We start from the raw sequence: 16,098 nt of genomic DNA, 5'->3' as shown, positions 1-16,098 counted from the left end.
TATGATAGCCTAACGTTACCGTTAGCTAGTAGCTGGATTAAACACAGTTAAAATGCTGACCGCTAAACTATGTAAAAGTGTGACTGTATTTCACTGTAGAGGATTCCAACACCGGGACGTATAACAGTCTGCCGCTAAAGCAATGAGACACAAACTAGCACTTGGTCGCTGCTGTTGTCTGAAAAACAACACAGACGTGAACGTTGCCTTTACTTGAAACTGGTATACTTCGTTTAAAGTTATTGTAAAATACCCTTTTCTCATCTGTTTTTGTCATTTAACAGCAATTTACTGGTGAAAGAAGTTATTATTGTTAAAGGTTATTGTTGTTACATTTTTAATAAATCATTTAAATTCCCCCCCCTTTTTTGTGCTGATCTGAAAATGTATCCGATCCGAACCGTGAGTTTTGTGATCTGTTGCACCCCTAACTTGTACCATCACAGGGATAAAGCGGGGCAAGGACAATTAAGAATTGCTTTGAAGGGTGATACAATAGCAAAGCAAGGGAACACGATTTCCAATAATATCCCCTTGCACAGACAAATATATTGTATTCCAAAAATCTCAGACACGAAATAATGAAGTCTTTGAAGTAAATTTAACAGACTGTATATTCTGCCTCGGCTAGAACGTCAGAAGTTGAGTACTCTGTGTCAGCAGTGAGAAATGTGGTTTACCAAGTGTGAACCAGGCAGTGGAGAGAAGGACTTGAATGCTGATAAAGTCAGAAAGAGTGGAAGAGAAAATCCCCATCCTGACTGACATCTCTGTTCCATTCTGGCCTGGTTGTTGGCCTTCATGGTCAGGGCTGTCAGTGGAAGAACAGTGTATTGTGTGCTCTCCCTTTTGTATCGCTGTCATTTATCACATAAATACAGACACAACAGCTGGGTAAACTATCCACGCAGCTCACCAACCCGAGGTGCACTTCTAGCTTTCTGTCTCTCTTTTACACACATTCAGAGTCCATCACTCACCACAGCAAAATCCCCACACAGACTGCAGACAGATAAACACACTCAACTAGCTCCCTGGAGGTATGGTCTGAGGGTTTGTCAGTTAGATGGGGTGGTCTGATCTGCTGTTATCAGCTGAAGTACATAGACTGCTAGACTGCACTGCAGGGTGGAACACTGTGGGTGTTTGTATGTGTTTGTGGTCTCATATTTATGGCCTTGGAAAGGCTGTCTCTGTGAGGAGAGGAGAGGAGAGGAGAGGAGAGGAGAGGAGAGGAGAGGCGAGGTGAGGTGAGGTGAGGAGAGGAGGATTAGATGGTATCTTAGTAACCTGCTCCTGTAATTGACTCCATTTTGTAGCCCTTTGCATCCCCACTCATCGAGGCAAAAGGCAGACAGGAGAGGAGAAGAAAATAAAAGAAAAGACAGAGGAGAGAACATGAAAGGAGAGGGATGCAGAAGAGCTGATCAGGATCAGATGCTATCATAGTAACCTCCTCCTACAGTATGATATATTGATGTACTCCATTTTGTCGCCACCATGACAGACCAACCATGTCAGGATAAAAAAACCTCTCCAGCAAGTTCTTGCAATTAAGAAAATTGGCATTACATCTCAACTCGCCGCCATGGATTTTTTTTTTTTTTTTAATTAAGCACGTAAAAAGGATTTCATATGACTAAACGGTCCAAAGAGGGTTTTGTAATCCATTAGTTGAATTAAACACAGAAGCACCAAAACCACATTCACAAGATTTCATCTTCAAAAACAACACACAGTACTTAAACATGTCTTTGTGATAATTCATTATCAATGCCAGTGTGGAACAACATGTCACAACATATCAGTTCCTTTTTTTTAGCACATGGTATCATATACTGGGTTATCATAGGCAGCATGAGTACACACCAGGTTTGAAAGATCACTAATGAACATGTTATGCCTTGTATAGGCATAGCTACAAGAACCGAAGTGTAAAAGAGGATTTTGTTAAAGTGCACATATTATGCTTTGTGGCTTTTTCCCTTTCCTTTATTGTGTTATATATCTTTTTTTGTTCACGTTATAGGTTTATAAAGTGAAAAAGTCCAAAGTCCACCCCAAAGGGACATACCTTCTCTAACAGAAAACACTGTTCACAAACTGCTCCAAACAGCTCTATTATAGTCCAGCCTTTACTTCCATGACGAACGTGCGTCACTTTGTAACACACGCTATAATGCTCGCCTAGCTGCTAGCGTGGCACTCCCTCATACTCTGCAACTGACTAGCTAGCAGTACTTACTGCACATGTGCGACTCCCAACAAAGATGGAACAGAAGTGAGAGGTCTCACTCTGTAGCTAAAACAGAGAGCTCAACACACAGGGTGAAAAGAGGAGCTGCAGCAATGTGCAGTACAACAAAAATATGGTGTTTTCTGAAAATTAAACCACATAAACCTATTTCTGGTACAACCTCTAACTACAATTATGAACCTGAAAATGAGCATAATATGAGCACTTTAACTCTAACAGAGCCAGGCCAGCTGTTTCCAGTCTTTATGCTATGCTTAGCTAACCCGCTGCTGGTAACCCTGTAGCCTTTTATTGAACGGACAGATCAGAGGGTGGTATTCATCCTCTAATATATCTCTATAATGAGCCAGTAAGTGTATTTTCCAACATGTCAAAGTATTCCTTCAAGAAACAGAAAGATGTTGATATCCACTCAAAGTTACTAAAGTTACTTTTAAAGATTCTGGTACAGCAGAGGAGAAATGTGTGTGTGTGTGTGTGTGTGTGTGTGTGTGTGTGTGTGTGTGTGTGTGTGTGTGTGTGTGTGTGTGTGTGTTCATGTGGACTTATAAGTCTATTAATTATTATGAGGCAGAGACATAATGAAGCTGGAATGCAAGACAACTGTATGTAATGTTTTACACTTTAGAACATAACCTAATACCAATATACGGTGGAGGTCACCAGTGTTTGGTCCTGTGCCACTTGGAGGCTCCACATTGTTGATAGCACAAAATAGAAAGGTAGAGGGATTTGTAAACGGTAAATAGCAAGGTTTTCCCTGCCACTGTAAGGTTTAGGCGCAGCACCCGAGCCATTTTGGACGGAACCTTAGCCGAATGAATGTAACTAAAATACTTTTCTCAGAACTAGTGATTGTAGTTGGACTTCTTTAGCAAGTTGTGTGTTGTGTTAAGAGTGTTATTTATTTATTATCTGCTCTAGCTTTTCCAACATTTTAGACACAGATATGGTGATAATAACTGTCCAAAATTATGTGAAAAAGAGACGCAAAACTACCACAAAGGGACACAAACCGACTACAAAGAGACGCCAAATGACCACAGAGACCCAAAACTATTCCAAAGAAAACAAAAATGACCAAAACGAGACACAACACAATTACAAAGAGACACAAAGAGACAAGTATGGGGAAATTGCCTTTTTTAAATTGAAAAACGTAAATCGCCTAAACCCTCCCCCTCACAAACATTTAGGTGCAATAAAATTTGGAATTAAAACATTATGTGAAAGAAGATGCAGATTAAATCCTATTTTCACACAACTTTAATGTGCTGATTATTTTCCAGATTGTATATAGCCAATATGTCCTCACATAACATAACGTCTTCGCTAAGAATTATACTGTATATGTATTATTCATATCATTCAATGTTCAGTAGCTGAGATGTCATACTAAATAGAATAGCAGAGAATCTTTCCACATATTTTAAGAGAGAACCTAGAGGCACATTGAGAAAAACTGTTTAAAAAAGACGAGGGATTATTCATAACCCCCTGCAGGGTTGTCGTGACATTATGGGCTGAAAGCGTCATGCTGAAGTGTTTTCCTTATTCGTAAATATACCACCTGACTACAGCAATGGCATTCTTTTGGGCTGTAAAAGGCTTTTATGAATTATAACGAAACATGTTCAGGTTCAGATTAGCGAATGAAAGCTCAGCCTGTTAAGGAAAAACTCAGGAGCAGCACAACTCATTTCACATACGTGAAGAAGCTTCAGGAGATTTTGATGACTTACACAGAAGTCATCAAACATAATTTCCCTGTAAGAGACAAACATAATTATACACGAACAGATTTGGTTATTAGAGACTGGCCGAATATTCTCGTCCCCTGACCTGCGACCTATGAATGACCTGATGTTGTCTAAGCTTTCCCTTTGTCTCGTCATACCACAACATGGTGTTTGTGGATATTCCACCACACTCCCTTTGTCTCTTATCTTACACACACATTCAGGGACAAACACTCAGCATGAAAGTACAAACATAATTCGGATGGAAAATGGGATCATGGCAGTCAGACCCCCAAACAGTCTTTGGAAAGCCATACAAAATAAAACATGACTAGCATTTACTTAATTGAATTGTTGAAAAACTCCAGCTCCAATAAAGCTAATAAAACTGTTAATGGATTACATCCCAGATGATGTTATAACTTTTTTTTTAGAATTATTGCAATCGGAAGTCATTACAATTACTACTTTTTAAGAAATAATTGTACGTTGAAGTAATTTTTCTTGTTACCCTTTTCAGCAATTTTGCAATATTTTTCAAATGGTCTTCATTAGAGTTGATGAGTTGATTATCACAGGAAATTAGTTGTTGCTGCCCAAGATGCAAATATATTGTCTAGGCACCATGAAACACCACAGAAATGCCTAAATCTTCCTTTTCATGGACTGCTCTCATTCATCTTTTGGTGTCAAAACACTCAGGCCACATTGTGTAGTGTTATGTCATTTTGCATGTATGAATTGACGTCTGTAGCACACAACAGACAGAAGAAGTTGTCAAAGCATGCTAGGGATTTGGGGGGGTCGAATGTTGAAAAAAAAAATTAAAGAAAGATCTCTCCTACCAAATGTCTTTAAATTGTATCCTGTTTATTGATGGTCTTCCATCCAAAGGTCCTGAGAGTACCATGAGCTACACAGGGCTGCTTATTTTTTCTCTCTCACAGTCCCATCCTTTCTTTTCTTCTCCTCTGCAGCTCTTCTCCATCGTGATCTTCGGCTGCATCGCCAACGAGGGCTACATCAACCGCCCCAACGAAGTGGAGGAGTACTGCATCTTCAACCGCAACCAGAACGCCTGTAATTATGGCGTCTTTATGGGCTCCATGGCCTTCCTCTGCTGCATGGCCTTCCTAGCTCTGGACGTCTACTTCCCCCAGATCAGCAGCGTCAAGGATCGTAAGAAGGCCGTGCTGGCTGATGTCGGATTGTCAGGTAAAGTCATTATGTATTCATACTCCTTCTACGTTAAGCTTAGCGTTAGTTCATGCAGGACACGGAAGTCATACGCCCGCTGATTGAATTATCATTCCTATCAGACACACACCAATCACAGCCATTCTCACATCAAGACCGTCCTTTTAAATGTGACTCCATCCTCACTGATCCCTGCTACACATGATGCTGCTTCACTCACTGTTGCTGCCGCTGGCAATGTTTTGCCTCCATCACCCCAACCTCCACCTTCCCAGTTCAGAGTCCTAACATGACTCAAAGTTTAAAATGGTTTTCAATGTCTTTCTTTTGGCTCACTCTATTTTTTACCCAGGGGGGTTTCTGCATGGTGCTCCCTGTTTCATCATAGCATGCTGCATGGCTGGTCCAGGGAGCATTATCAAGAGCGGAGCCATCAGCGCCAAGCCTAACTGTATTTCCATTTGTTGCAATAAATGGTTAAATCTATAACGAGAGTCGTAGTAGTAGATATATTGTGAAGACTCATGTGTAAACTATTTTTTCAGACAGTTACAGATTACGTTTGCACATTTATCACTGAACGAGTCAATACAAATACAGACTAGCCTGTAATATAATAACCATGTAAGCCTCAGTGAGGTTCCACAATAAAAGAACAGCCTTCTGATCTTTTTTCAGTTCAGGTCAAGATTCATTATATTATCTTGGTCTAAATAAAATCAGCTTTTTCTTAAATTCACTTTACACATACACTCTACAGAAGAGGGAAGGCAAGAAGAAATGTATATAGCACGAGCACAGAGACGGATGCATGAAAAGGGGTATAAAGACACTGAGGGCCAGATGTACTAACGCTTTTGAGCCCACTTCAGGCGTATTTGTTTTGCAACGTGCGCGTAAAAGCATGGCAAGGTATGTATAAACAGGCTGCACTGAGGTAAAAGTGCAGACTGCCTGTCACGGGGACTGAAAATGGCGAATTGCGCTTTTCCGTGTCATGCATATGCATTTATGGGAGGGTGAAGGGGAAAGAGGGAGTTTCCCATAAAAAGATGGGAGGGGAAACGTAAAGTGCTCCTAATTATGTATTCCACGGTATGTACAAAAACTGCCCGTGAAAGCGTGCCTCTATTTTGCGGTGAAAATTCTCCGCCTCTTAAAAGCAGGTGTATACCAGCCGCAAGCGTGTTTCCTCGCATATGCCTCCTGGTGAAATGGCAGCAGTAATCCGAGCAAGACGAGGACATAGGCCAAGGAAACAAGCTGAAAAGATTTTTGCCACAAGGATCACACTTTTTCAGTTGAGTGAACACGACATCATTAAGCGTTACAGATTAAGCAGCCATGCAATATTACAGTTACTGGAAGAAATCAAAGATGACATAGAATCTCCGACTCAGCGTTCACATTCCATTCCAGCAGCTGTTAAACTCCTCGCTACATTACAAATATTGGCATCAGGATCATTTCAAACAGTCATAGCATCAGCAGTGGGAATATCGCAGTCTGCACTCAGCCGTTTCATAGCACCAGTACTTAACGCTTTGCTACAGCGCAATTTACGGTATAGTGGGCAGAGAAAGGCGCTGATTACCCAATGAAGAGTGCTGGGGAATTGATACAAATGAACCTGCAACAAATCATTTCAAGTTGAATAGCTTTTTGAAAAAAAGATTCATGAAGTGCTCAACAGCTTGTAGGGCGATAACACTTAAAAGCTAATAAAATTAATTAGTACAAGGCAATCAGAGAGCACATATCCCACCAATGCAGTTTTCTAGCTTGCTGTACCACCCAAGGACATTACTGCCATGTTTTACAGAAATAGATTTATTGACTGCAAATGTACCCCAAAGATTAGCACACCAACCAAATTGGATTTTATGGAAACTTGGTTATAAGGTTTATAAGGAGATATTGTACAGCTTGCCTGTAAAAATGGGGCCTGAACTGAAGGACTCACTGCAACACAACAAACAGCAGTCTCTAATTTACTAATCAAAGAGCTACAAGATAGTTAGTGGTGGCAGAAGCCAGAGGGTGGGGAGAGATTCGGTAGAGATTCAATAGATTATCTTGGTAAAACAAAACCACCTGAAACCAATTTAAACCTAAATTAATTTATCAGGCTTGAGTGATGCTGTATCAATCAGAACAATGTGTCAAATGGGTTTGCTTGTTCAATTGTCAGTTTTGGAAAGTTACAATAATTGTTGGATGCAGCACCTCCAACTCTGATGTTAGAATGATGTGGGATGAGTGGGTTTCAGACACTGTTAGACGATCTTACAAGCAATGTGTTTAAAGCATCAGAAACACATAAAATAAGACTTACATATGTCCGTAGGTTTGGTGGGTTCCCTACACGAGGGAATTATAGTACTATTAGCTCATCCAGTTATGGCAACCATTACAGCAAATTCTGGGTCTGTGAGCAACCCTTTCCATCATACACAGAGTCATTCTATGCTATGGTAATGGAATGATGGATGGATGTATGATGTGTGAGAAAATTGTTCCTCATAAATGAGTTTTATAATAATAAGATAACACAATGCTGAATGCAGGTTTGGGAAGATAGGAAGGGCAATTTCGGAAATCCGAGACATGTCTGCTCTAACAATTACGGCTGTCATTTTACAATTATTTATCAAGGACAGTTTATGCTTTCCAGAATTAAATCCACTTCAAATAAACAGTCTAATGACCATTCAGCTGTTTGTTATTGCTGCTGTCCTACTTGGTTTTAACCATCTATAGGAACCTGACTCTGCATAACTTCTTTGTGTCAGCATTCCCCTTTACACGACTTATATATTTTTACGCACTCACACCAGTATTTTGCTACCAGAATTATGTATTGGGATAGGGGGTCAAAGTACTCTTCTTGCGGGTAAGTTATCAGGTTATAAGGATCAGATAACTTTTTTTTTTCCCTTTCTCTCAAACAGATTTCCTCAACTGATCAGAAGCCACAGAATACCCCACCCTCTAAGAAAATTAGAGCACTCATTTTAGTATAAAAAATGATGTTTCAGAGATTGGTAGTTAGGTCATCATCACAAAAAAAGAAGAGGCGGTTTGAGTGGGATAATAACGACAGGAGTACTCTTCTGGCGCTAACAAGCCTCAGAGATGTGCTTCAGTGTCTTGGATGGTGGCTTCCTCTCTTTCTCTGCTGTACTGCTACTGTACTAAACTCAGACATGATGACAAGATAGTCAAGTGTTGAGTCACTTAATAAGGCCGTTCCTGTCACAGACAAGTTTCCCCTTTCCTATTTTCATCACTCACACAGTTTCTGCCTCTCTCTTTCCCCCGCTATCTCCGTGTTGTAATATGAAATGCTTTGTACCTTACTGAAACAAGGAAACAGCTGGTACATGTGTCCTGATCGGACCTGGATACTTCTGATTAAGTTTTAGCTTCTGTCTCCTCCACTGCCACACTTCCAACTGGAGTAGATGCGATAGGATGGTAATCCCCTTAATATCTTTGACCAGCAGGATAGAATCATATCTAGTTTTAGGGGTGATTCCTGCTGTTTGTCTTCAGATTTTACATGTGGCGTTCCACAAGGGTCAATCCTTGGTCCCTTGTTGTTTTCAACTGATCAGTAACGTTTCCACAGCCATTGTTATGCTGATTATATACTTATATAATGATAATATAATATAATATTTGGACCTAAAAAGGCCTTGATAATCTAACAGCAACGCTGGGTAACTAATTAGCATGTTATACAGTTGAAGCCTACATTTCTGTTTTTGCACAGATTACACAAACTAAATAAGTTATATAGTTATTATGTTATATCTCAGATGGTCTTTTGTTACATGTATATCACTATTTAACACTGTTTCTGTACCTGTCTTTCTTCCCAGCGTTCTGGTCCTTCATGTGGTTTGTGGGATTCTGTTTCCTGGCAAACCAGTGGCGGATGACCAAACTTGAGGACAACCCACTGAAGGAGGGAGGAGACGCTGCCCGGGCAGCCATCACTTTCTCCTTCTTCTCCATATTCACCTGGGTAAGGGCCTCCACACCTCATTGGCACAGTGTATAACACAACTTAACATAACACCTTCTATTAGGTGCCGATGGATGACCTCTGATTGTGAATCACTTTTCAATTCCTTCTTGATGAGCTTTTAAAATGTGTATGCCTTGACTACTGTTCCTCCATTTTCTTTTTGGTTAGTGTTTGGATGTGTGGGATCATGTTTTTTTTGTTCATTTGTATATGTGTACATGTGAACTCATAAGTGTGTGGATGTTGTTTCAACAGGGTGCTCAGACTCTCTTCTCTATGGAGAAGTTAAAGAATGTGTCGTTTGAAGAGGAATACACCAAGCTGTTCCCCCCTCAGCCCAATCAACCTCTTGTCTGACTCTGCTTCGTCTTCTCCCCCTGCTGCCTTAACCCTCCACAGCTGGTCCTACACACTCCTGTTACTGTGGCTGCACTTGTTTAAGGGTGCCCGGTAACATCAAATGCTGCTGGAAGTGAGCGTATTTGTAATCCAGCAGTAAGAGCAACAGTTGTACCATTAATACACATTGCTCAACAATTGCATTGCCAAATGCTCTGGCCTTAAACACCTACCTAAATTCCTGTATGGGATTGGAATTGGAATGAAAATTCCCTGCCCACTGGAATGGTAAAATGCTTCTTACCAAAAACAAAGATGACATATTAGATGTCCTGTTTAAATTTGATAGAAAAAGAAGTGAAATGATAAGGAAAAACATGTGAAATAAATGATTTTACTTCATATTCAAAGCAGGCAGGTCCCCAGTTTGTTGGTGAGGTGGACGAGTGTATGACAGGTACACACTCTGCCCAGCTGTTGCTTTACTGCCAAACCTGGAGCCCTTAAACAAGTGCAGGCCACCACTTCTTCTCATCATTAACATAAAGGTTTACAGAGTGATTGATGCTTTGTAATTTTGCTGTAGGGGTCAGAATGATTAAGGTGCTTGATGAAGCTACATTCAAAGCCTTCTCTTCAGTCCTTAAAGGACCAGTTCAACATTTTGGGAAATGCACTTAATCGCTGGTTCCCCTGTTTTTAGTCTTTATGCTCAGCTTAGCTAAGCTTACCAGCTGCTGTCTCCAGACAGACATTAAAGAGGTATCAATCTTCATGTCTAAAAAATGTCAAACTATAGCTTTATTTGCTCCAGTTTTTCCCTGTAAATCTCTATGCACATCCATGCTTTCCACTCTTCCACTATTTTATTAAGTTTAGCAGGTAGATTTGTTTTTGTTTTTATAGCTTTATGAGATTGATTTCACAGTTTAAGCTGTTGACAGTTTAACACAATTTAATTGAAGTATCAAACTGTTTTTATTGCCTATGCATACGATTTTTATTGCTCGGTGCATGTTATTGGGTCATAAATACTATACTAAAATGTGCCATATCCATATTGACAAAATATCTGACATTTTCAGGGTTCTGTCTCTACATTGTATTTTATCTGAAAATATTTCTAAAGGTTAATTGACTTGTTTTTCATATTATGCAGTCAATCAACTCGACCACATAATTGATGGACCCAAGACAGAGTGGTGTATCAAACTGAAAGAGTCGAAACTGTTCAACCAGATTCAATCTGTCTGCAGCATCTGATTGAGCCGAGACATACCAGTAAATAAAACCCTCATGAAACTTCCCAGCACTGAGAGCTTAAATCAACTCAAATCTCTCTGTGGTTTTCTCTTTCTCTTTGTGAGTGTCTGTTTGCTCTGTGTACCCATGGTATCTTTGGCTTCCGTCCAGTTTTCTTGAAACATCTGTAATTATCGCAAAAATATATATTTGTGGTGTTTTACAGTGCAGCGCCTCAGCTGTGTAATAATGCACACAGACACAGTTTAATTGCTTGGTCCCTATCCCACTGTGGACTACGATGATGCTCAGTTGGTGTTTCTCATTATGGAGCCGTTTTGCACTGCTGCCTATAGAACTAACCTGCTCTGACTGACTAAATGACTCGCTCAAACTAATCTAATTAGCGTCACAGCTTTCCAAGCCAACTAATCAATGTTTCCTTCTCTCTCTTTGTTCTCTCCCTTCTCCCGAAACCTCTGCTCTAACACTTCTGCATCTCTGCTTCCACATCTATCCATTTCGCCACACCTTTCATCCATCTACTTGTCCTCTTTGCCTTCCTGTCGTCTTCCATCACCAATCGCTCCATCCCCAAGGCGGGCCAGTCCTTCCTGGGCTTCCAGAGGTACAAGTTGGGGGCCGACTCAGCCCTCTTCTCCCAGGAATACACAGACCCGAGCCAGGACGTAGCCGGAGCCCCTTACACCTCCTTCGGTGGGGATGATCTGGAGAGCCCAGGAGGAGGAGCAGTGGGCCAGGCTAACAGCGATGGGGCCTTCGATGGCACCGGAGGCTACCAGCGTCAGGACTACTGAGATATTTGGGGTATATATATTAGGGGGGAAGGATATGGGTGGAGTTGCCCATAGTTCCTAATTTAAAGCAGGGTTTGTATAGTTTCTATCACACTGGGTCAATATAGCATCAATGCAATACCAGTACCGATAGGGTTGTTTGGGCCCAGTGTTGTACACAGCAAGCTTGAGTTTTATCTTAAAACTGTCACAAATCTGTTGTAAAGTGCATAAAACAATGTGCATATGACATTCAAAACTGCAAAGGATACATATATTATTAACATTCAGTAGCAAACAGTGAGATGTAGGTTTAAAAAGAGCTGGAGTAGATTATAACAATTTGCAACCATACCATATTATAGTTTGTGTAAATAACCCAACAGTACAGTAATATGAAGAAAGAAAATAACACTCAAGCTGTGTTAGAACAATTTTCTATCCGGGTACTGGGTAAAGTTAAGACAATATTGCTTTGGTGCTATCTTGAACCATATTGGGTCAGTTTTGACATAGTGATTTTTTTGAGTATACATGCAACAATTAATGCATTTAGCTGGCGGAAGAAGTTGTTGGATTTTATACTTGTGACATTTCAGTTATTGGACTAATTTCCATTAAATGCAGAGTTTATCTCTAGGTCAGAAATTGTGGGCAACTTTCCAGATTTTGAGACAAGATGTCAATTAGGCGTTGAGTCCACAGTAGATGAACAGCGAGGGGTTCAGGACATACATGGGAAGGGGTTATGGGATGCAGAGAGACACTGGGTGGGGTTAAACATTTCCGAAACAGTTTAGTGGGAAGGCAACATGGGTTTGAGAAGAATTGGGAGGTCAAGGGTTTGTAGAAACGGTCACTCTGTAGCAGATCAATGCTCGTGACCATATGGCCTTCATCCTCTGAGGTCTGCTGTCAGTCTGCCAAATAACTGCGATCAGTGTTAGTTGAAACGCACACACACACGCACACACACACACACAAGACAAACACACAAGCACGCAGCATAAAGATTTTTAACAGACAACACATGATTCTGCTGATGAAACTCCTAGAGGTGCATAACAGGATCTCAGTATAGACAAACAAGCAACAGTGGCATATCTGGCAACTAATCCCCTCAACTGTAACAGGAGTGTGTTTGTGCATGGGTTGAAAGGTCTCCATTGTTTGTTTTTTTATTTTTTTTATGTGTGGATGTGAGACAGTGTGTGTGTTTTCTCGTTACCCTGAAGAACCCCCTTTTTCTTTCCTCGATTGTTGCCTTAGTGCTGACTGCCAAGCAAACTCCAACGAACACAGGGCAACATACACCCAACATGCACAGTATCACAGTTCTCCTTCAGCATCTTTAGAGCAAAAATATAGCTAATTCAATTGTGTCTTGCTTTTTATCTTAAGCACATAAAAACTCTGAACAAAATAAGCATTTGTCATCATTATCTCATCCCAAATGATACAAAAAAATAGTTTCATACCAGCAGGCCTACAAACAAAACAAACTTGAAGAACTACAGGTTAGTTATCTATTGTGTTTTCCTCTTTATTCCAACAAAATCTACAGATGAGGCAACCATGAACACCATGAGTATTTATGAACATGCATTGCTCAATTTTCTTAAAAAATAAAGTATATCTATCTCTCTATAAATATATGTAAATCTATAATTCAGTATATTAGAGTGTTTGAAAAACTATGCTTTATTTTAGGGCATTATGCTAGTTCTGTATAAAAAAGAAAAGACAAAAGAAAGAAGATCTATGTTCTGTTGAGTGTTATTGTGATAAGATATATGGTGAGGTCATCCATGCTTCATATGCTATGTTGCTTTCAGGGTAGGGAGATGTTTTTATTTTGGGATAATAATACTATAAAAAAAAATACAGCAACAAAAAATGTGACCAAATTATCAAAGTATATATGCACATATACTTTATACTGTACGACCATGTAGACGTATAAATATGTGATGTTCCTTTGTGAAATCTGTTTAAAAAAAAAAGCAAAGTTAGATTTAAGGAAAAGATTGTGTACAAATGTAGGTTTTTGTTGTGTTTGATTTTAACCGATAAAAATAAAGAAAGTACCGATAAAGATATGAATGACTGGTCTGGGATTTTTGGATTTGAGTTGCAATTTCCTCGCAGTCCTCTCCTCTGTTATTTGTGATTTTTAATAACCTGCTAAGTAACAGTGATAGTGTTTAAAAAAAAAAAAAAAGTGTTATATAGCTATTAAACTTTTGGGTCTCTAGACTCAACTAATGTGGGTGGTAGCCTACAACACATCTACATCTACCATACTACCTACTATTTGTCTGGGTTGTGCAGGAAATGCTTATGAATGTCTTTACGAACAAAGTAGCATATACCGTAGATATAAACTAATTCCAAGTGTTTTTAATCCAGTTGTGATACAAAGCAGCTGCAGTGAGACACAGAAATGTGGCACGTGTCTCCCTCTACTGGCAAGACTTTTACTTGTAGTTAGTTGCATCTAAATTCAGATTGTACATAGAGCTTTGGATTTGGTGAATGATAAAGCATATTAATTCCTTTATTTCTTCACCCTGCTAATAAAAACAGTGGAGTGCAAGAGAGTAAAGGTGCTTAGTAGGCCTAGTGTGTTATTCACTGACTGATTTAGATTAGTTTCCGAAATTCTAAGCATAGCCTATAATAAGCCTTTAAAACAGACTTTTAACAAAGGCTATAATGTATTTAGGTGCGCCATCCAAATATGCACATGTTCCCAATCAAATCAATGCAAATCAATTGAGTAATGTCATATTTTTTAGATACATTTATCATTTTTGTAGCCTGTAAATTTGCAGGCTACAAAAATGATAAATGTATAGGTAGGCCAGATTCCACCAGTGCCAGCCACAATGAAAACTCACCAAGTGGTCACATTTACTCCAGGAGAAATCCTTTACCGGGAAGTTAGTGGCATGTGCTCCACACAAAACCAGCTAAGATGTCAGTGCTTCACCACACAGCATTTCTCTTTTAACAAAACAGCCCAAAGGTGCCAACAGAAGCAATTGCTTGGGATAGTGAAGATCTCATTGGGAAGTGGTGCGTGCTTAAATATGACAATGACCTTTATCCTGGGATCATCATGGAAACAGACGAAACACATGCCCTTGTAAAGTGTATGCACCGTGTTGGTGCCTATAGGTTCTTCTGGCCTCCAAGAGATGACTTCCTGTGGTATCTATTCAATGATGTGCTTGAAATCATTCAAGCACCACAGCCTGTGACATCCCGCCACGTGGAAATACAGAGGGATGTGTGGATGCGACTCTCCCTGTCACTGATATGATGCTCTTTTTTTTTTCAGAGCATCACCAATGTTTTCCATTAAAGCTCTTTTTTTCAGAGCATCACCAATGTTTTCCATTAAAGCTCTTTTTTTCAGAGCATCACCAATGTTTTCCATTAAATCTCTAAGTTTAATGTTTCCCTCCCCCAGTTGTATAAAGTTTAAAACAAGCATATCATATAGATAAACGCATTGTCCATACCACCCTGTCACAGTGAACCACACCGTGACATCAGTTACCACCCCGTCACAGGGTCATTTTGTTACAATTTTATGTAAAATAAATGAAATTTTACAAAACTTAATGTTGAATGATGTTCTTGTTGTTTGAACTAATCAAATAAATGTAACTTTATTTGTATTTTTTAAGTGTATTCATTTTTTCAGTACAAATAATGAGGCCATTGAAATGTCGAATTCATATTTCAAGATGAAAAAACTAAGAATAAAAAAATGGATTAACTTACAGACTTTCTATTGATGGCTTCCAAAAAAGGGACATTTATGTATTATTTAAAAAATACATTTCTTGTTTTACTACTCTACTGGCATACATTGTCCGTGATGGGGTGGTACAAGAAAAACTCCCTTGCCTGAATAAAAAGGGTAATATTATTAAGGATTTTGTGCCTGAGGTGGGAAAATGTTTTTTTGGAGGATTAACATATTTTTAAAGTTGTAAGTAAAAAAAAAAAAAAAGTTTGTTCTTCATGAAAATTTGGAAAACTGCAACATGGAAATGGCACCCATTTCGTAGAATGACTCAAATATCTAAACTCGAATACAACCTTCCAATTGTACTTCTTTGTAGCCTTGAATAAACTCCACATGATGTAACAAATACCAAATTACGTCAAGTATTATACAGCCGTCAGCAAAATGTAGTTTATTATTGTAGTTTACAATTAACCCATACGGTGGCGATATTGTCAAATAAATATAAATGCATCGTATCAACAACACGGAAGTGGTGTTTGTTTTTTTTTTTTGCTTTTTATAAATTAATTAAATTAAGGGGTGTGCTGTAAACGTTTTTAATAGCAGCCGTACACAGAATAAAGCGCAATAACACAATATATATACATTTACGAGTTTGACAAAATTATACGGATGTTGCCTTAATCTGCTGTCGGAAATGTAGCAGATTATTGATGAATGGTAAATCTGAG

General features: G+C 39.3%; 1 protein-coding gene and 1 long non-coding RNA gene across 3 annotated transcripts in view; one reads left to right on the top strand and one right to left on the bottom strand.

Annotated features, from left to right (window-relative positions):
- Nucleotides 1–13,703, top strand: part of LOC116042690 (synaptogyrin-1) — a 31,118-nt gene extending 17,415 nt beyond the window's left edge. The window contains exons 2-4 of one of the 2 annotated variants that reach the window (XM_031288997.2): nucleotides 4,974–5,211; nucleotides 9,078–9,223; nucleotides 11,407–13,703. In XM_031288997.2, coding sequence (XP_031144857.1) covers nucleotides 4,974–5,211; nucleotides 9,078–9,223; nucleotides 11,407–11,625 — 603 coding nt within the window. In that variant the 3' untranslated portion in view covers nucleotides 11,626–13,703. Of the gene's footprint in view, nucleotides 1–4,973; nucleotides 5,212–9,077; nucleotides 9,224–9,481; nucleotides 10,895–11,406 lie in introns of those variants that run through there. The other variant, XM_031288998.2, reaches the window with a different exon arrangement.
- Nucleotides 4,042–16,098, bottom strand: part of LOC116042693 — a 13,959-nt gene continuing 1,902 nt past the window's right edge. Inside the window, exons 2-3 of the long non-coding RNA XR_004103296.2 lie at nucleotides 6,730–6,735; nucleotides 4,042–4,186 (exon numbers count right to left, since the gene is read on the bottom strand). This is a non-coding gene — a long non-coding RNA (uncharacterized LOC116042693). The remainder of the gene's footprint in view (nucleotides 4,187–6,729; nucleotides 6,736–16,098) is intronic.

Source organism: Sander lucioperca, chromosome 4, assembly GCF_008315115.2.
Source record: "Sander lucioperca isolate FBNREF2018 chromosome 4, SLUC_FBN_1.2, whole genome shotgun sequence".
Lineage (NCBI taxonomy): Eukaryota > Metazoa > Chordata > Actinopteri > Perciformes > Percidae > Sander > Sander lucioperca.
This window is presented reverse-complemented; position numbering and strand designations above follow the sequence as displayed.